This window comes from Sinohyriopsis cumingii, chromosome 6 (assembly GCF_028554795.1).
Source record: "Sinohyriopsis cumingii isolate HCF-2022 chromosome 6, ASM2855479v2, whole genome shotgun sequence".
Taxonomy (NCBI): domain Eukaryota; kingdom Metazoa; phylum Mollusca; class Bivalvia; order Unionida; family Unionidae; genus Sinohyriopsis; species Sinohyriopsis cumingii.
In genome coordinates, this window is record NC_142966.1 from 95,076,799 (window position 1) to 95,099,964 (window position 23,166).

The 23,166-nt window shown below is 33.6% G+C and overlaps 1 protein-coding gene across 5 annotated transcripts in view; it reads left to right on the top strand.

The window, feature by feature from the left end:
• LOC149797472 (kelch-like protein 26) overlaps positions 1 to 23,166 on the top strand; it is a 60,897-nt gene that overhangs the window by 24,382 nt on the left and 13,349 nt on the right. For 2 of the 5 annotated variants that reach the window (XR_016421829.1, XM_089962282.1), the window contains exons 6-8: positions 13,318 to 13,497; positions 13,964 to 14,092; positions 18,681 to 18,771. Coding sequence is in view for 2 of the 5 variants with exons in the window: in XM_089962282.1 (XP_089818408.1) it covers positions 13,318 to 13,497; positions 13,964 to 14,092; positions 18,681 to 18,771 (400 nt within the window). In the remaining 3 variants the exon portion in view is untranslated. Of the gene's footprint in view, positions 1 to 9,834; positions 12,080 to 13,317; positions 13,498 to 13,963; positions 14,093 to 18,680; positions 18,772 to 23,166 lie in introns of those variants that run through there. The other 3 variants (XR_016421830.1, XR_016421831.1, XM_089962283.1) reach the window with 3 other exon arrangements.

The following is a 23,166-nucleotide window of genomic DNA, read 5'->3' on the forward strand; positions in this document are numbered from 1 at the left end:
TATCATTATATATGTTTTTTATCTTACAGGTGTTGTCTAATGTTGTAAAGCGCTTAGAGCTTCTAATGATTAGGCGCGATACAAAGTCCTCATTGTTATTATTATTATTATTATCTGTCCATGCCTTATTTGGTTTTCTTTCTGTGCTGAGAATAATACCTCAGTGAATCAGTTATAGATTTACTTGTCTTATCTGTAACAGACACACTAAACTCGTATTTACTAAACATATAATCTATATTCATCAGGTACCTTTTATTGTCATTATGCTTTGCAATGTCTGACATATCGGTTAGACCTATTGCCCATATATCATCAGATGAATTTGCGACAACTTTTCGTCAAGGAACCGAGGGGCCCCGAGTGACCGAGTGGTCTAAAGTGCTGTCCGTTACAGATCAATGCCATCTCACCACTGTCTGCGTGGGTTCGAGTCTAGGATTCGGCCAGTGTGGGTATGTGAGAAAGCCTGCCAGTAGCTTCTCGTGGGTCGGTGGTTCTTCCCGGGTTCTTCCTCCACCATTAATACTGGCCGCCATGCATAGCCTATCGTATGCTGAAAAATGGCGTTAAACCCTGCAACATCAACATCAACATCATCAAGGAACCATTTTTTTTATATAGGTTTGTGAAGTTCATGTGCGGGACAGCTCAGGGGTCTAGTGCTCTGTACTTCGTCGTCATAAAGTACATTTTTAATGAGCCCAAGTTTATATTTCACTCCAATATTACCTTGTACTAGGGGGCCCCGAGTGGCCGAGTGGTCTAAAGCGCTCTTCGTTACGGATCACTGCCATCTCACCTCTGTCTGCGGCGGTTCGAGTCTAAGATTCAGCCAATGTGGGCATGTGAGAAAGCTTGCCAGTAGCTTCTCGTGGGTCGGTGGTTCTTTCCGGGCTTTTCCGGGTTCTTCCTCCACCATTAATACTGGCCGCCATGTATAGCCTATCGTGTGCTGAAAAATGGCGTTAAACCCCACAACAACAACAACCTTGTACTAGCTTACAATCAATTCACTTCCTTAGTTACTTTGGTCTCATATCATTTAGCTCATTAAGCATAATATGGTCGCAACCAGATTTATTGTTGACATTGTCATGGTAACATATATCATGTCGAATTGCAATTTCATTGACCTGACTATAGGGCTCCCCCCGTCCAATGGTATTGTCATTTTCATCAAGCTGCTTATCTTTGGTTTTTTTTTTCTTCTTTCCATTTTACTTCTGCAAGACATAGACATTTTTATATTTGCTTGTTAGATAAACAAGCTGCAGTTCCAACTGGCTGTAGTTGATCATATGAATAATTGATTTTTTTTATACTTTTGGGACGATATTACATACTGTTTGATAATATCACATGGTGGCAGTGATATTTTAGTTGTTTTTATAAAGGGCTACCCAATGCGTGCCAGATCCATCATTGAAATTTCGGATATTTATAACACAGCTTTCTGCAGCTGGCAGAGAGCAAAGTGATAAGTCATCTTTAGAAAATAATCCCTGAAATTCTCTGATATCCCTCATTTTTTCTAAGATCTAAATCTCAACGTATTGATCACAGAGCAATCTACCTTCAGGTACTTGGTAGCATTAATCCTCTCCCACATTCAATTTCCAGCAGATTGGGAAGTAGACTTCCCGCTATTCCTACTAGCAATGGACCTTTGAATCCACCTTGAATCATTTGTCTTTTTTTTAAATTTGTTTTGTGTTTCTTTGCTGTTTTACATTTCTGAATGCTCTATGTTCTAGAATTTTTTATTTTTAATCATTTGACAAAAGTGAAATGCTTTGCATGCTATACTAACTGTATGACTCCATCGCCAGACACAGCCTTTGTCATACTTGATATAGCACCTGAGGCAGCGGCTATCCCCCAGACTCAGCCTTTTTTGTGGCACCGGATATGGCGCCCGAGGCAGCAGCTATCCCCAGGGTGCCTAGCACTGGTAGTAATTTGGGTAGAAACATTTTTGCAATAGTTGCCAGTGCAGGTCCCAAAATGCTCCATGGATTGCTTGTGATCTGGACATTGCAGTAACTTGCACTGCTGATAAATTTAAAATAAAATTTTTTTGCAGTCCTATTTTATTGATTTGCAGCAGTGTTAACATTAGTTTTGCTGGCAAAACATCAGGACACAGAGTTTCTCAAATCTATCTTCAGTGAAAAAGACTGTTGTTTAATAATAGCTTGTGTTAGCTTTTTTAACTTGTCCCAGGAATAAGTTCACTTCATGCACGATGTATTTCATTCTGTATTTATTTTCCTTCATCTAGATATTAATTGTAATGCAGTAATTCTGCTGCTTGTTAGAGGATCAATACATTCCACCAGTTTGTTTGATAAAATTGGAAAGCATTTCAAGTGCAGAACACCTGGTAGTCATTCTTGATCAGAAAATCAGTACATTCCCACCACTTGCTTGTTTGGTAAAGTTATACTGCCCAATTCAAACTTGGACGGTCATCCTGCCCTTGGTAGAATCTATTGTTGACAATCTGTCAGATAAAATTAGCGCATAAGCATAATACACATTATCTGGAGCATATGGAGCCTGTCCAAGTGACCATGTTACTTCAGTGTCAGAATTTGACCCAATGGCTCGTTTGCTATGCTTCCTGACATCAGAGTGAAATAATGGATAAAGCGAAACTATTTGATTGAAATTTGATATCCACTGTCAGCATCCTGAAATTTTGGCACCACTTCCATCAGATACATATAAGTTCGAGGTACGTCTCTGTCAGCTAGAGCTGCAGTGTCAGCAGCATAGTTACTTTGGATCGCTTGCTCTGGATACTGCTTAGAATTTATTCTGACAATGTTCGGCTGACATCAATACTATCAAATTGTTTTGGAGCTGACTTCCAAGTCTATTCTTTCATTAAAACACAATAAATACATAGTTTGGTAATTTTCACTGGGTGATGTTATTCTCCATGTGTTATTGATCAAATTCTGTATGTGGTTTGATAAACTTTGTTGTGCATAAAATGTATTTTTTTTTGTGTAAATGCTGTAAGCACCATCTTAAGCTCTTTTGCTTTTTATATCAATGCAACTACAGGTGGCATCCACAACACCAATCGTGAAATTACAAATTATGCATCATCACAACCAGCTGGCATCAGACAGTCATTTTGTTCAGCTCAGTCAAGTATAAGTGTATGTTTTATACCATGAAATACCTTATTGTAGTCTCTGCAAAATCCAAATATTGTACTAAGCGAAAGCATCATTGTGATGTGATGTGAATTATTTGTAAACGCTAGTCATTTAACTTAACCTTTGTTGTAAGATCAAGCCGCTTTTATTATTCCATTTACAAATACTAACATTGCAGTTGCATTAGCACCAGCAGCTGGTTTGAGTAACTCTAAAAATATTGCACATGGCAGTCAGTCAGTGTTGTTCTTAGAGCAGCCTCATTTGCATCTGCAGCTAGTATATCACTTCCAATCTCTCCAACTTTATTCATAAGAAAAGTGCTAACAAAAACTAAATTATCATCAGCATTACCTGTATCTGAATGTAAAATTATCATCAGCATTATCTGTATCTGGATGTAAAATTATCAACAGCATTGCCTGTATCTGGATGTTAAATTATCATCAGCATTGCCTGTATCTGGATGTTAAATTATCATCAGCATTGCCTGTATGAGGATATAAAATTATCATTAGCATTACCTGTATCTGGATGTAAAATTATCATCAGCATTACCTGTATCTGGATGTAAAATTATCATCAGCATTGCCTGTATCTGGATGTAAAATTATCATCAGCATTGCCTGTATCTGGATGTAAAATTATCATCAGCATTACCTGTATCTGGATGTAAAATTATCATCAGCATTACCTGTATCTGGATGTAAAATTATCATCAGCATTACCTGTATGTGGATGTAAAATTATCATCAGTATTACCTATATCTGGATGTAAAATTATCATCAGCATTGCCTGTGTCTGGACGTTAAATTATCATCAGCATTGCCTGTGTCTGGATGTTAAATTATCATCAGCATTGCTTGTATGAGGATGTAAAATTATCATCAGCATTGCCTGTGTCTGGATGTAAAATTATCATCAGCATTACCTGTATGAGGATGTAAAATTATCATTAGCATTACCTGTATCTGGATGTAAAATTATCATCAGTATTACCTGTATCTGGATGTAAAATTATCATCAGCATTACCTGTATCTGGATGTAAAATTGTCATCAGCATTGCCTGTATGAGGATGTAAAATTATCATCAGTATTACCTGTATCTGGATGTAAAATTATCATCAGTATTACCTGTATCTGGATGTAAAATTATAATCAGCATTACCTGTATCTGGATGTAAAATTGTCATCAGCATTGCCTGTATGAGGATGTAAAATTATCATTAGCATTACCTGTATCTGGATGTAAAATTATCATCAGTATTACCTGTATCTGGATGTAAAATTATCATCAGCATTGCCTGTATCTGGATGTAAAATTATCATCAGCATTGCCTGTATGAGGATGTAAAATTATCATTAGCATTACCTGTATCTGGATGTAAAATTATCATCAGTATTACCTGTATCTGGATGTAAAATTATCAGCATTGCCTGTATCTAGATGTAAAATTGTCATCAGCATTACCTGTATCTGGATGTAAAATTATCATCAGCATTACCTGTATCTGAATGTAAAATTATCATCAGCACTACCTGTATCTGAATGTAAAATTATCATCAGCATTACCTGTATCTGGATGTAAAAATATCATCAGCATTACCTGTATCTGGATGTAAAATTATCATCAGCATTACCTGTATCTGAATGTAAAATTATCATCAGCATTACCTGTATCTGGATGTAAAATTATCATCAGCATTACCTGTATCTGGATGTAAAATTATCATCAGCATTACCTGTATCTGGATGTAAAATTATCATCAGCATTACCTATATCTGGATGTAAAATTATCATCAGCATTACCTGTATTAACAAGTGTCACTTGTGTACCAGCAGGTACTACTGCACCAGCTGCTGTTCTTATACCACCTCGTACTTCAAGTATGGCTTTGTGGTAATGAAAACACGTCCTCGTCTCTTGTGTTTGTATCCCTGTTTTATGAGGCTTATTTGAATTTTCGTAAAGATATTCAACATACTCAAATTCTGTGATTGAGTCATCTGTATGTATTTCCTTGGTCAGGTCAAGGTAATTTTTGACAGACATTCTTTGTTATTGTGAGACAAAAATTAGACTGCAGCAATATCTGGTTGAGTTGGTCTAGTTTTAGTTACAATTTAGTTAAATTCTAAGAATTTCTTTGCCTGTTGAAGATAGCAGTTTTGTTGTCATTTTTATCAGTGCCTTCATAGTTTCTGATGTTGGTGATATTTCAGAAATTGCTTTTTTTTATATCCCTGTCACTTTTGATAGGTGCAATGTCTGGTCAGCCTTTGATTTTATCAACAATCTTGTGTCCAGCCGCTGAACCTGCTGCAGAAGATGCTTCAGTGGCAAAAACTTTTGATGCATATAATGCAATAGACACTTTTTTTTTTAGGCAATTCCAGGTACATTTTCTATTATTTTAGAGGATATATTTCCAAAGAAATCTCCTATGATATTTCTGTGATAAATTTTTCATTTTTAAATTTTGTTATAAAAAACTGTCTGATAAAATTAATCGTGATTATTTATCTGACCTCGAGTGCACATAATATGCCACAATTTCGTTAATGAGATTTAGCTGCTGGATGGATTGATCAGTCAGTGTCATCATCATAGAAGATATTTGATTTTCAACACTAACTGTAAAATAGATTATTCGTCTTGGATTTACTTGTATTGATGAACCTGGTGGTATGTCAGAACAAAAAGAATCAATAGTTTGACCTTTAATAGCACGTGCTGTTGAAGAGGGTGTTAAGTAACAGATTGATCAGAAGGTTTGTTTTGCCCAATCCAGTTCATTCTGCTATCAGATAATGGCGGTCTGTTAGGTCGTGGTTATGCTGATGTTTGATTTGATTAATTGCTCCATGTCACAGTTGATTATGTTCGTTATATATCAGGTACTCACAAAATTTTATATTGCAGTATTAACAAGAATGATCTTTTACACAAACGTTGGTACATTAATTGACAGCCTATCTGACTAAACAGCTTCAGCTGCAACCACTACAGCTGGTGTAGATTCAAGAAATTATATTTGAAAAAATCTGTTCATTATATACCAGGTAATTAAAGTTGTCAACATTTCCAGCATTACCTTGCCATGTGTTTTCTTTCTAAGGTACAATGTCTAAATTCTCACTTCGGTTATCGATTTTAATTCCATTTTATGATCTACAACTAAGCCACTAGGAATCAAACCAGGAAAAATTTTGAACACAAACCTGTGAGATCTGTAACAAATTTGATTAGTATTAGTTCCTCAAATGACAACTTGCAGATATCACATATTACTGATACTTGCAGTAACTTTTTTTGTTTTAATATGTCTGATAACACCTCTATCGTTGATTTTGTATAAATTATAAATAGGATATGGTTGAAACTTGTCCTGCAACGATAAATTAGTGATATTATTGTAATTTTATCTTGCAGTTATAATAACAGTGAGCTATTTAAAAAAATTTGGTATGTTAATTGAAGCGCAATAGAAAAAGAAACTACGACCACCATGGCTGGTGTAAATTTAACAAATTATAAAACAAATCTGGGGATACAATGAAAGGTTACATAGGTATGTTAGGTCAGCGAGTGCTAGACCTCATAGAAGAACACATCCACCAATCCCCAGATGCCTCACAAGCAGTAAGCTTTGTACAGCTTAATTTTGGTCAGTAATGATAAGTTATCATAGATTGTAAATCTTGAAATTGAATACCCCGCTAACATAAATAAGTCAAAAGCAGTAAGTTACACACAACTGAGCTTGATAGATAATAAGTTTTTATTAGCTGGTGGGACGATTACTGGAAATATAGTTATTATATACTCATTTGTTTTGTCTGTTAACTTTACATTGTCAGAATCGTGCAGTATTTTATGATATTGAACTTGCCTGCAATTCATATTGAACTCACATGAATAAAGAAACTACTTTCTACTGTAAACAAACAATGGAGGCACACTCCAGAACTTTTGATTTATTTTATATGTCTGTGAATAAAGTAAACCAACTGAATGAACTGAAGCAGATGTTTTGTGGACTGCCACAGACGAGCACCTTAGCCACATTCTGTGTTAACCTTTTTTATACAATGTTTTGGATTTAGGCAAGCTATACAGTAGATGCCAGACAGGGTCCTTACAAATAACATGCAAGTGACATGGCATAAACTGTCTTGATATTTTACCCTACAAATGCAGTAACCTATAAATATATGTGGGAAATTAATATTTAATACTAGCTTGATAAAACAACTTTGACCAATAATGATTCTGAAACAAATGTTAAGTTTTTCAAGGACATCTTTGTAATAAAATCAAGTGATACTATGTGGGAAATCTGGACATGGTATCAAATAAGATATCAACTATGGCAAATCCATTGGTGGTATCAGATTTAACAAATAAAAATTGAAAACATAGCAACAAATATTGCATCACGAGTAGCAAAATCTGGTGATACGACGACTTGTATGTTAAACAGCATATCTAATTTTGATAGACTCTCTCACTGGCAATAAAGAAAGGTAAGATGTATATCACATTAATTCTGCACTAAACACAGTATCAGAAATTGAGTCTAGAATTGGGTTATATGATGATGTGGAATGAGACATATTTTATCAAAATCTTGATGATATTATAATTGTGAAACCCATTATTGATAAGATTATGAAATTGATAATAGTTCTAAAACAATTGCATTAAAAAACTATGCAAAGGAAGCTGAAAGTTACCGATCTGAAATTTACCGACAGAATCAAAATGCAGAATGATCAAAGAGTTGATTGCTGGATACCTAACCTACCCTCCAGTGACAAGCGCATATTCGTGGTCTTTTAAGTTTTGCAACAGCTGATGCAATTCTCAGCCGTCATCTAGTATTTAAAAATTTTTAACTAGGTCAGTTGTGTTGTTAGTTATATCAACAAAACAGAAGATATGTATCATGATACTGAAATACCAACACATTTTAACCCTTCATTTTCATCCTCAGTTTTAACTGATACCAGATATGACGATATCTCATCTGAAGTTTATGATAAATATAGTTTCTTGCTGACCCTGTCAATAACAAATTTAATGTTCTGATCGATAAGGTTTCTGCCAAAAATGCCTTCACTACAGCAATTGAAATAATTACAGAAACAGTTTCTTAAAGACAAAAAAGGAAATAATAGACTTCAATCATATTTCATCTGATCTCCAAGACAATGATGCAGATGAGCTGATCAAATATTATAAATATTACTATAAAAAATCTTTACTGTGTCAGACAAGCCAGAAAATTTTGTAAAATAATATGCACATTAAATTATATTCCTATGATATTAACAACTAGTGGAATTATTTCAATGGATGGAATATTATATTGATTATTGTTGATAGTACCCGGGGTAGGTATTGTTTTATCGGTGGTGAATAAAATGATCGGATCAAAATATGAGAACAAAAATACTTCTTGTAAAATAGCAATAGTGACTTGTAATAAAATTCTTAATCAACTTCGAGCTTATCTCAGAGGTGACAAGTTTATAATGTTAGATCTGATACAGGAACTGCGAGTCAAGGACGCTTTACTCATAGATATAATACCGAACAGAAAAACGATACTCAGTAAATTTTATGTACAGTCGCTAGCGATTTCATTTAAAGATAGTATAAAAAAAATTTATACAAATAAGGATGGTAAAAATTGTATGAAATATAAATCTGAGCCACCATACTGTAAAAAAATAGCAAAAGGAAGTACCTGATGACCAGGTTATATGACGTTAGATATTTCTTAAATCTTGAGTAATTGTTATATTTTTCTTTTTTCATTTTTTTTCTTTTTCAATTGCAATTGTTGGATCATAGAATGCGAAAGAGTTTATAATAAAGCACACACCCTAAGTGAACCCCGGGTGCTTTAAAATTAATACCCTTTTTGAGGTTTGGAGGGCCCAGGTGAGTTGCATGTGGATTTAGTTTTTTATTTACAATTTTACAATTACCTGTTTAAGTATATCTCGTCTTTTTCAATGCATCACACGGGCTTCCCCATTATAATAGCATCTTTCACAGAACACTGACAATGTCTATCGTGTTTTCTGGAGTCAAACTCAGTCATTTCCACTTGTCAATCCAACATTTATCTGTATGCCATAACCACACGGCTATTGAGCTCCTACAGATATACAGATACAATTTAAATATATAACTATCCAGAACAGACACTGATCTCTTTAGAGCGTCTGTTGCAAAATGTACAATTTTTGATTATTTTATATAATCCAAGCGAGTTATTAATAGCGCCTTAATTTTATTAGCCAGATGTTTGACCTGCAAATCCCAGCAAGTTATTAATAGCGGAGTGGAATTTAGTGTGAATGTTAGATATAGTAATTTTGTGTGAATGTTGGGTATAGTAAATTTGTGTTAAAAATATATATAAATTGCTAGCGATTTCAGGTAAAAGCTGCAGTTTTTTGCTTAAATGGGCATTACTAATCCAACCCTATTTGGTATGACAAATATGATTTAATGGTAGGTGCTTGACAGGTAATCAATAATGAAATTGATGCTGTTGCCTCAACAAGGTTGTTTTCATTTTTGTTTATACTAACATGGGGGACCTGGGGGAGGGGTATAATCATGGTTTCATTCTAATCCAGGGATCTTCCTGGGTTTTGCTAATGCAGCAGATTGTGATTCTTTTTCGTTATTGGCGACAAAATATACCATCTGCCAATTTTTTGGGCTACAACCTTTTTGGCTGTTCAATTTGTACATACAATCATGGATTTGGAGTAGAGACTTTCAAAGGGACCATGAAAGAAAGCCACAAACTTGGATACACAGTGCACTGGAATCTGTTACATAAACAAATCCTTTGTTTGTATTGACAAACCCAGCTTTACAGTGCATTGTTACATCATAATCCGCTTATGCTGACATCTGCCCTGAGTACTGTATGCTGTGATACACTCAATCATGCTACTGGACTATACCTACAACTGACCGACATCTGAAGTTGCGAAGTGAAACAGCTACAATTAATTGAACGATGGCTAATTCTTCTGTTGTTTTTGGTTAAATATACCAAGAGAAAACTGATTACCTTTGAAGTACTGATTGCAGTGTATAAATACAAAGCAAATGAAAAAAATCTTAATCAGAATTATATAGTAACAGTGCAACTTTATCATGGATAAACAAAAGTCAGACATTGCATGTTCATCTTCTCATCCTAAGAGTAAGTTAACAAAATTAACAGCAAATTCATCAGACAACACAGTCACTGAACCTGATGTTATACCTGACAGTCCAACATCATCTACATGTAGTGATGGTAGTAATGCTTCAAGTGCAACACCACATCAAGATGAAAGGGTCAAAAGGTCCCGAAAATTTCTCAACAGCTGGAAACTTGGGCATCCATGACTGAGATATGATATAAGGTTAAAGCAGATGTTCTGTGATATATGTATCAAGGCACAAGTCATCAATTCATTTACAACTAGTTGTGATATCTTGAAGGAGGAGTGTGTCACCAAACAGGAATCCAGGCGGGGTAAGTAGTATATGTTAATTTTGCTCTTTGATCTTTTACTTTTGCCACCAATCCCATGTTATGACTCCAGGGGCTTAAACTATACAACAAGTTTTGCATCAGTAAAGATAATTTATATCTCAAAATACAGGACTGAAATTCCAATCGTCCCAAGAAATTTGAATACGTTCCATCAAATTCAAAAGTCATTGAATAAATTTTGTTGATACCGATCAGTTATTCTAGTGTGTCATGCAAAAAATAAATCTTTTCAAACACCAAGTTGGGAGATTGAATCCGAAAACATGCAGATTGGGACCTACCATCGGGAAGTTTTTATATGGCATATTTAAGCATTGTTTTCACTAAATATTTACCAATTTTTCTGGTCCAATACATGTGAAATTCTCAAAAGACACGCTGTTTCTCCCTGTGGAGTGTGTTATTCCCCCCTCAGTGTGCCCCCATTTCATATTTTGGTCAGCTGTGTCCAACCTGAAAAATACCTAAAGGTTAGACTCAAGTCTCGTCGACATACTTCAAAGAAACCACCTATTCTACGGTGAGTGAAAGCACTAGCAATTGACTGACAAATAAACAGTGCCCTTTTTTTGTTATAACTAAAAATGCCTAAAATGGGTGTGAATTTATGTTAACAATTAAAATGTGGTCACTATTTCCTACATCATATATCCCACCTTATTTCCTTACTGGTATGACACTACTTACTAAATAACACATTATTCCAAATTACTGGGGGGGGGCACATATGCTCTGCGATATGTTTCTTCCTTCTTTCAGTTTAATGATGGTACTTAATGCTTATATATATGATACATTAGTGCCAGGTGTTGACTTATGTAAGCATCATTGGTGGGAATGGAGATCCTAGTTTGTTTGTTGAGAAAAAATCTACAGCATTCATTTATCAATCTTGGGATTTAGGAAGCAATTAACTACAAGCAAAGCATGTAAAATGTGGCAAAAATAAATTTCTGAACTCCAGGTTGACAAAGATGTACTTTGAAGATAGCCATGAAGGAGGATGCATTTAATTCCTGAATGCATTAAATCGACGATCACATTATACATCAGTTATCTTACATTACAAATTACAATAGGGTTTTAGTATTAAAATGTAATTAACTAAAGTTCCTTACAAAACTTATTTGGAAAATAATATACATAATATAGATTTGCTTAATATCTGATGTTTCTATTAAAAAGAGAGAGACTGTAGATGTCAGGAAATTAGATATTTTACATTTGATAATGCATTTATTTCAGGCAACAGCAGTTATACCTATGTAGTAACGGTGATGTGGGATGCAAAGACGATGGAAGTACATGTAGTGCAAAACAGTCATGTAATGATTTATTTTGTAATATTATGGCTGTATTGCTTGTTGTCAATAAAGTAATAACTATCCCATCTTTTTCAATTTTCATTGCCTATTACAATAATAGACTTGGAAAAATATTCACTACTTCTTCTGGCGACGGTTTTTGAAAACTGGTGACAAAATATTGAAGTTGGCAATTTTTTAAAAGCCAGGCCCATCCCTGTAATACAAAATAGGGTTTGGGCTAAGAAACCTCATTTAAGCTAACTACTTTTACATCCTTGTCAGATCGAATATACATCATTTTCAGACTGAGTATATGTCACTGTCAGATTGAGTATACATGATATTGAGACTGAGTATACATCATTTTCAGACTGAGTATACATCACTGTCAGATTGAGTATACATCATTTTCAGACTGAGTATACATCATATTCAGACTGAGCATACATCATTTTCAGACTGAGTATACATCACTGTCAGATTGAGTATACATCATTTTCAGACTGAGTATACATCATTGTCAGATTGAGTATACATCATTGTCAGACTGAGTATACATCATTTTCAGACTGAGTATACATCATTGTCAGATTGAGTATACATCATTATCAGATTGAGTGTACATCATAATCAGATTGAATATACATTATTATCAGATCACAGTATCAGTTTGTATCTGAAGCCATCTTTAAACGGACACTTGGCAAATTATCACAATATTTTGTCCTTTTTGACAGGTGACCTTTATTTAAAAGTTAATTATGTCAGTGACGTTAAGAATAGAGTTCCTAATTACTAATTGTTCTTTATATGGAGTTTTCTGCTGAGACAGGCTTGTATATATATATATATATATATATATATATATATATATATATATATATATATATATATTAGAAATTGAAGATCATACAAATATTTAGAAGTGATTACATTCTGATTACATCCCTTGTCTCACAGCATCTGTGCAGTAACAGAAAACAATTGTTTCATTAGAAAATGCATATAAAAGTTAATTACTTAAATATTTTGTCATAATGTTTTCTAATTTTTTCAGATCAGTTCCATGTTAAAAATATTTAAAACATTTGAGATTACATCTTTTTAGAAGATTGATGGTATTTGTTTGTGATCATAAAAGAAACATAAGTAACAGTATCTCACAATTTATGTGCATTCCTTTGATCCATTTTAATGTACCACACCACCCTCATCCAGTTAATGAGTCATTTCAGTACTTTGATTTTAAACATCAGCCCGAGCTGGACATAAGATGGTGTGTATCAGTAACAAGCTATACACATGTGGTGGCTACAACACAACACATTCCAGAGTCCCACAGTGCCTAAATTCCATGGAAATGTATGATACAATTGCAGAAGAGTGGAGCACGCTTTCCAATATGGGTCATGATCTTGCTCACTTTGAAATGATAGGTAAATTTGATGATAAAACCATGTATTGTCTTAAATACCATTAGCTGAAGTGTTGTTTGAAAAGTTAATCTTCATAAATTATTATTCCACACATGAATGAAGTAGAATTTTTGTAACCAGGTATTAAGGCATCAGGTCATAACTTCCTTTGAACGTAAAAGTACCAGCTTGTATATTTGACTGAGTGAACAAAGATAGAATTGATCAAAAGTATTTTTTACAAGGAAAAAAAAGGAGAAAAAGATATAAGATGAAAATCATGGTATGTAAATAAATTTTTTAGTTGCTGAACATAATAAAATCATAGTGAACGGTAATAAAGTGCATTACCTGAGAGATAAAGATCTTTGAAACCAATTGTTGCTACTTTATAAGTCTTTATATTCAATTATAATTCTTTATTAAATTTCATAGCTATGACATGATTTAGAATTTATCTGTAGAAAGTGCCACTCTCTGATTTCAGTACTGGACAACAAAATCCTGGTGCTTGGTGGTGTGGATTCAACAGGGGAACTAACTCGGTACATCCATGCATATGACCCTTCATTGGATCAGTGGTGCATGTTTGGTGAACTTCCTAGACCTCTCAGGAGTAAATAAATTTTTTAACCACTTTTTTATAAGCATTCTGGAAAACACTGATATAATAATTTAATTAAATTAAGAAATCAAATCTAATTTTTTCGATACATGTAGTAAAAATTTTGGAAGTATTTAGAACAAAGTATATTGAATACCTTGTTTTGTTGTTTGGAAAATTTATTCTGTTATCCAAGGTATGAGAAGTTCAGAGAAGACTTTAAATTGGGAAAACCTAGATTCGTATTGATGAGTTTGCAAATACTGAGGAAATATTGAGGAGATCTATATTTTTGTTGATGAGTTTGCAAATACAGTGTGACCCTGCTATAACACAATTGTTGGGGTCCAAAAATGGAGACTGCTGTATGTGAGGAACCATGTTATAACTAAACCTGGTCAATTACCAAGAGAATGATGCATTATCTCCTCCCTGAAAAACAGATTAGGGGGATACAGTACTATGGACACAATGACATTGCAATGACACAATCAGCTTTTTCCAGAAAGAACTAGTTATTTCATCTTTAATATTTCTTTGAATGTTTTCGAAATCTGCAACATAAGCATAAATATTTGTGTACATGTACACACCAGTCAAATGTTTTTATCCATACTAACAATTCCATCAAAAAGAGGCATCATTCCTATAAATAATATTAAAAAAATTTGCTTGGTCTTTTTGAATCCTTGAATTTAATTTCTTTCTGTACTCTCATACAAACTTATGCAATGGGTGTTTTTTTTCCTGCAACATTTATATTCACTGGACATGTCCAAAGGGTCTGATTTCTAGCTGACATTAAAATGCATAATTCAGACATTGAGAGTTTCTGTTATGAAACCTGTATTTAGGCTTGCAAAGCACATGGGCTTGGCTGATAATTCAGATGGAAGATCAAAGGTACTGACCTCATAATGCTGTTGTGAGAATTTAGCTGATATGTGTACTCTATACATGTAAACTGCCTGAACCCATTTTGGGAGTAAGCCATTTGACTGTGAGTTCAGAGTAAGTTTCTTACATTTTTTTAGAGTTTTTCTCTAAAGAACAGAGGAAAAAAAATATTAAATAAACCCAGTATCACACCTGTCATCTTTCAAAAGCCAGGTAGGGAGATTGAATAAAACAATAGGGAGATCGGGAACTAAAGTCAGGAGGTTTTTGAAGCATATTTTGAACCCACATTTTTCCACTAAATTTTGACCTATCTTCTGAGTCCAATATACATGAAATTCTCAAAGGGCCTATTGTTTGTCCCTGTGACACACCTTGTTTTCCCCAAGGACGTGCCTTCTTTTCATATTCTGGTCAGCTGTGGCCAAACTGCACAATAGCTGAAGGTTAGTCTTAAATAAACAAGCAAGAAAGCCAGTGTGAAAATTAACAGTTAATCCTTATCATTGCAATTATACTGTGAAAAGGACTGACTCTCACACACAATTTTATAAAAAACATGTTCTACAGTGTCTGTAAGCACCATCAATTGATTAGTAAATAAATGATGCCATCTTTTGTTAAAATCAGTGGTGCCTAACTATGCAGTCTCAAGCTACCATACATGTGGCAACCATTTTCCCCACATTTTCTATCCCATCATATTTCCTTATTCTCAGCTTGAATGGCATTTAACATTGTTTGCAAAATAACATTTTTTTTTCTGAATTAGTTTTTTGAGGGCACATCAACTGCGTAGTATGTTTTATCATTTCTTCATTTAAATTAAATGATTTTAAATAACATTTGTTTATATGGTACAGTAATGCCAGGTGTTTACTCGTGAAAGTTTCTTTGGTAGGAATGGTGATGCTACAGCATTCAGTGATCATTCTTGGGATTTAAACTAATTGCTAACAATTTTATTGTTTTGGTTTATTTTTTTGTTTAATGCATTTTCTGTATTTGTATTGTTATAGGGTTAAAAAAAGATATAAATTAACATGAGTTAAAACTTAATATTCTATTTGCTGAAGATGAAAAATTAATTGTAGTGTGATAATATTTCATCACAACAGTATTCATAGGTGATAAAATAGAACATGTCTTCTTTGAATTTTGTAACATATATCTATTTATGTAGGATTTTTTGAGAGATGAAAATTCAGATATTCTCAGCAAAAGTCAGGAGATATTATGAAATCAGAAGGTTGAATGTCCCCAAAAATCAGGGGTTTTTTTCTCCCAGTGTGAGAGTTGACAGGTGTTCATTGAAAAATAAGTTTCATAAGCAAAGTAAGGGAGTAGACTGTTTTATTATATTAGCAAATACCTTCAGTCCTAATTGGTTTTGTTCCAATCAGTGATAACACTGGCATGACAGTTTTTCCTGTGTATATGTGAATGATTTGAAGTTATATATTAGCAAATACCTTCAGTCCTAAATGGTTTTGTTCCAATCAGTGATAACACTGGCATGACAGTTTTTCCTGTGTATATGTGAATGATTTGAAGTTAAAAAATACAAAGGGTTAAGATGAAAGGGTGGGGTGGTTCACATGTAAAGGTGGCACTGTGGCTCACATGTGGAGGTGGTGGGGTGATTCACATGTGTGCGACATTGACCAATACTGCTGACAATCCAGTCCATAAACCTTCTTTCATTGGGTATGTGTGATGGCTGATTGAGTAGACATCAATAATTTATTGAATTTGCTTAAAATGGTTGGTAAATTTATTGACATAAATTTGGGTAGGAAGCTTTTTTAGACAACCACATTGTTGGCTTGACTTGTTAAGGAACAATGGAGTCATTTTTATAGAAAAGGCAGAATAATATTCACTGGTCGACTGACTGCATGACAGTTGATAAAACCATAAAGCCATATGCACGTATTGGCGGCTTTCGGTTTCTTTTGTTCTTTTTAAATAAATAATTGCCCATTAATTTGAGCAACCTTTAGTTGTGAGATCAACTTTAATGATTAGCAATTACTGAAATTAATTGATTTATAACTTTGGATGAGAATTGTTTCTTTCATTTGAGCAAAAATTGTACATAGAATGCATTGAAGATAAATGAAGATTGGTATTATTGTCCATAGTTCAGTAGCAAAAAATGATTACCACTAACCAATTTTGTAATCTGCTGACTTTCTTTAAAAATTGAACTAAGTTTATTTTGACCCAAAACTTTGCACTTCAGGAAATTTGTGAAATTACTGTAAAATCTTGTGAGTCAGCTGCAATTGTATTATATCCAAATCATACATCATCTCTTCTCCAAAATGAAACTTTTTACACATTAGTTTTTGTACCCTGAAAAATTATTTTTTCATGAATTAACAAATGTACAAATTTTCAGGAGCCAAGTCACAATCATGTTATATCGAAATTCTTGTGTGATCTCTTCCTCAAAGTGATAATAAAACTTTTCATACATTATTTCTCATACTTTTTGTGTATGGAAAAATATATAAAACTTTGGGAGCTATACCACAATTATGTTATATCCTAATTCATGTTATAATGGAGTGTGCTATAGTGGAATCACAGTATACTGAGGAAAAATTAATAAAATCTAAATTTGTATTGATGAGTTTGCAAATACAGAGGAAAAATTGGGAAAACCTAGATTTGTTTTGATGAGTTTGCAAATACTGAGGAAATATTACTAAAACCTAGATTTGTATTGATGAGTTTGCAAATACTGAGGAAAAATTAGTAAAACCTAGATTTGTATTGATGAGTTTGCAATTACTGAGGAAAAATTGGTAAAACCTAGATTTGTTTTGATGAGTTTGCAAATACTGAGGAAAAATTGGAAAAACTAGATTTGTAATGATTAATCTTTTATATGAGATCTGAATTTAATACTGTTATTGTTGCAAGCATTGATCTGAGCATCCACCTTGGATGTGAGAGGTCATAGTTCAAATCTCAGCCAAGTCATACCAAAGACTTATAAAAAATGGTACAGTAAAACCAGTCTTGAGAGACCTCTGCTATGAGAGACCACCTGTTTTGAGAGACCAGGATCTCCATGCACAGATTTACTGATTATATAGTGTTATTACCTGTTATGAGAGACCACCTGTCTAGAGAGACCAATATTTTTTGGCAGAAGAGGTGGTCTTTCAAGACAGGGTCTACTGTACTGGCAGCTGCCTTGCTTTGCACTTAGCATTAAAAGTTTAGTGTTAGTACTCTTGAGCCTGGTGTCAGGATAATATGACTGGGTAGGACATGATACTACGCATCTATGGCATGATGCCCCAGTGCTAGACAATCACTTTCAATTGCAATACTGCAGACATTGTAGCTATATGACTAAAAAAGATTTTAAAGCTATGTTAAAAATCGAAATCACATTCAAGCATTGATTTCATGCTATTATAGTTGCAAGTATTGACTTTAGATTGATTTTAAGAGGGATGAAATTTGATGGGAAAAATTTGGGTTAGCCAGCCACCAAGTCTTTTTTAAATACTGGTTTTCAAAAAGTCCGACTCCTGTACAATTTGAATGTGTTAGCCAGATTACTGTCAGACTCATCACATTGTCTTAAAAGAACAAATTTAACATTTTTTTTATCATAGTCGAAGTTTAAATGTTGGAATTGTAAAATATTGCTGATGTAAATTATGAAATGTTATCCTTTCAGACCTGTCTTGCTGTACAGTAAAAATGAACTTTACAGAAATTGAATCTGAGAAAAAAGAGCATGATACCATCATTGCAGAATACTCTCGACAGTAAGTTGAGTACCTACACCTATTTTTTTTAGAAATCTTCATTTCTGAGAATCTAACATCTTCTCAATTTCACAATTTCATTCTCTGAATTCGTGTGGGTGAGGTATTCATCATTTTGTTTCTGGATCACAAACATTAACAGAGTATAAAATAAGTATAATTATCTATTTGTTGTCAAGCTTCATTAAGTTTTGACTAAATTTAAATATTTTTAATAAGTCATTAAATAAAAAAATCTTTTAAATATTGCATTAGTAAGATAATATAGATTCTTTAGTTGATAAAGTCCAGGTATGCATGTGCATGTATGTGTGTGCATGTATGTGTGTGCATGAAATGAGCACAGTTTTTATGCTTCATTTGATTTATTACATCTTTGAAATTCGAATGCAAAGGATTTACCAGTTACAGATTGCTCTTTCTGTGCACCCCATTCCTATCCCCAACTGCACTTGAATAAAAAGGTGATAAGTAAAATTAATATAACCCTAGTGTAAATGGGGGGGGGGTATGTGAAGATCCTTCAGAGGGTTTGAGGCTCCCTGAGGTCCAGCTATTTTGGCCCTTGTTACTAGTTTAAATATAGGTAGCTTTATAATTGAGTAATTATCATTTCCTTTGTTTTTAATACATAGTATCATAACTATTGCAATAAAAACATTGGAAATTTGTTTGCATTCAGAATAAATCAAAATCAAAAGAGATACACAAGTCCTCTAAATTTCTTTTGATTTTCAAACCATCTCCAAAAAGGATTTTTGATCAAAATGCATACAGTCCAACTGCAAATTGCACAGACCCAGATCTGCTATTATATTTTTATGCAGTGACAGATATGAGTCATTGCAGTTTGTTTGGAGTAAATGATGGAACAGCATGTATTATGCAGTGGCAGATAAAGGTTTGTGTTGTTTGCAGTTGTGCTCAAACGTTTACACATGAATACTTGGTAGAGCTTTGCTGCATCTCAACCATTCCTTCTTCCTATGTCCTAGACACCCGTTTCAAGTGGGTTTCATTGCAATTACCTCTTTTGAGTGGGTTTCATAGCAATTACCTCATTGGAGTGCATTTCACAGCAATTACCTCATTGGAGTGTGTTTCATAGCAATTACCTCATTGGAGTGCATTTCATAGCAATTACCTCGTTGTAAAGAGCTAAAGCATCTAGGACTGTTCATAAATTAACATCATTTGTATATTCTTCATTAAGTTTTTGCATTGCATTATGTCCTGATTGCAAAAGTAGGCCACTGTGACCCATATTTGACACTTCACTGGCTTGGCTTTTGATTATAAGTTTATTTCTCAAGCTGTGTTAATGCTATGATCATCCAGTTCTTTGCCTCGCTTAGTATGACACCCTTACATTTTAAATGTTACTATCTTAGGCTAAGGTTTTGCATTTATTTCATGAACACATAGGTTTTTATATGCCATTAGGCTGAATATATTCAGATGTTGTCCTTCCATCTGTTCCTTATTTCACCATCTACTGTTACTTAATTTTGTACGTAACTTGCATTTGGGGCAAGGTCTCTTGGGTTTGGGATCAAAATGTAAAAGGTGAAAGTTGCAGAGGTTGAAAGAAAGAAAACAGTTTCCAGATGCAACTTAACTTTCATACTAGTTGCCTTGATGAAACATTGTAATTGACATGCATTTGACATTTCAGTGAAAGAGAGCTACAGCATATATGTATTTGTGTATGGTACTCTTTGTTTGCACAGTGTATACATACTTTTCTATCTGAAATCATGAAACGTGGTAGGGAGATGCATCTTGATAAGTAATACACCTCATTACAAAAGAAGGTAATTTTAAAACATGTTGAATGCTTTACTGACTTCGAGAGCTGAATTTATTTTTACCATAGTATACCGTAGTGTCTCTGAATGTACCACGATACATACTCTGGCATACTGCAATTATATTATTCCTTGTTCTGGTGGAGAGGACTGACACTTTTTTGCTTAATTTCCATCTGTCTGTAGCTGGAAAAAATACCTTGTTCTGATTTATTGCAAACAGACACCATATTATATCCATGTTTTTATTTGTGAAAAATTCTGAGATAAAATATTTCAGCTCAAAAGACCCCCCCCACCCATGAAATAGCCAGTTCTCAGTTCCTTATTGTAAATTTATTTTGTAAATGTTTATTTTGTATGAGTAACAGTCTGAAAGGTATAACTAAAATTTGATGATTATGTTTACACTAAAGCTGATACTGTGAAAGACATGAGAGACCCGATTGATAAAAATAAGTTTTGATATTGAAGCGTACAATTTTCTGGCTACACTATTGATATAATAGTCATGGACACTTGAAGCAGGATGTCATCATCTGGCAACATATTTATTTGTTAGGGCCAGCAAACATAGAACATACTTAACAAATAAGAAGATACCTAGTGGACTTGAGAAATTATGTAAAGATAGACAGAAAACAAGTGTGCTTCTGAAAAGTACAGTGATTTGCAATCTTGCAAAGGAATACATATTCTTAACACCTTCACATTTGCAATTAAGTAATTAAAACACAACAAATTTTTGTTTTTTTATATTATATTATTTTTTTAATCAGAAATTTATACAAAAGTTTGATTTGTCCCAAGTATATTTGGCAACATTCCATTAGGCTGCCCACTCGTATGCGACACGTGTTATGTATATTTAATCTGCATTGTTTGTTAGATTTTTTTAATTCACTATATGGTATTGGGAATTGTAGTTTGGACTTTACCTTGTAAAGTCAAGTTCATTTTTTACCTGACCTGAATTGTTGATTTTTGGTTTCATCAACTTGTTTATCTCAATCTGAGTCTAGAACTTTGGAAATTCCCCATGAAATGGCAGGTCTACCTGTTGTTTGCTACACTTTTTATCATAATTTTGAAAAAGAGACCTTCTAATTATGACTAAAATTTTATCTTGTAAACATTTGGAACCTTCCAGAATGAAATTTTTTACTAAGTGATAAAGTTTCAGAAAATTTTAATTGTGAGCTGAGCTGATGTAGAGGACTGTATAATCTTGTTTTTCCAGAAAAATTATTCATTCGTGCTGTAAGATCTGAGGAGAATAATTTGTATTATTTTATGTCCAGTATTTCATTTGGGCTGGAATTTATTGATTCAAGTTACTTAGGTTATTCTTCTCTGGAAATACAAAGTGTTCAAAAATAACTATCTTGGAAATAGAAACTTGGATTTATAGTTTAATTTTAAATAAGGATATATTCTTGGATTGTATTATTGTGATTCAAAAAAAGTCTGTTGGCACATCTCCAAGACACAAGCCAGCAAAGGCACATCAGCACATTCAGTGTTGGATTTACTTTAGAACTTTGATCATTAGGACATGTGTTTGAAATTCTGGGATTATTTGAGATTTATTTTGCAATACTATACATTCTTTCACATTTTTTATCATGTATTACAGGGAAAAAAATTATTTGTCGAATTTTATAAAACATGTTAGTTCTCACTCGTTTCTATTATTTTAAGACTTAAGAGTTGTAATATGTGTCAAAAATGTGATTAAAGTGTATTTGTAATATTCATCATTAATTTGTGACCGAAGAAACCATTTTGTAAATAAAAACTGATCCTTTTGAAATATTTTGTCATGAATGGTGAAAACATGCTGTTAATATCATTGAAGTTGTAAGAATATTCCTTGGGAATTTCTGTACATTCCTTTCTGGCAGAAACGTTTGCTATATCAGTACATTACAAAATACCATGGTGTGTTCCACTGAAGAAAAGAAAATACTGCAGTAAACCAGTATACCAGTAATACTGTGCACCTGTACTGACTGCATTAATCTTGTATTTTAAGTTTACCAGTGTGCATTACTGTTATACCCATACAACAAAGATCTCTTTGAACCAGATTTTACTGGTTTTATATGCTTTTATATTTAGCTGATGACCATATAGGATTTTGGCATAATGCATACATATATCTTTTCTCCCCATGTGTCAGAGAAATATAACTGTTTTACTAACCTTGCTTTTCATATTATAGTCTTGTTATCTCAGACCTGTTGTTTTAGTCATGGTGTCCATGTACTAGGAACTACCTTGAAAAAGAAACCCCTGATGTCTTCTGCTGTTTCTGATGGATTTATTATAAAATCCAAAAACAACAACAACAGATATATAACAAAAAAGAATTCAAACATAAAGCAACTTAAAGTCTCTCTAACTTTGATGACACTGTACAAAATATTTTGAGACACTCACAGAAGTTGTGCTATTTGATAGAGCTCCAGACACAGGCAATATACGTCACTGGACACACAAAACCAAACTCTCTGAAGTGCTACTGCAAAGCCAGAAAAATCCGGAAAAGTTATGTCAAATTTGTTTCTTCTTTGTCAAACACCTC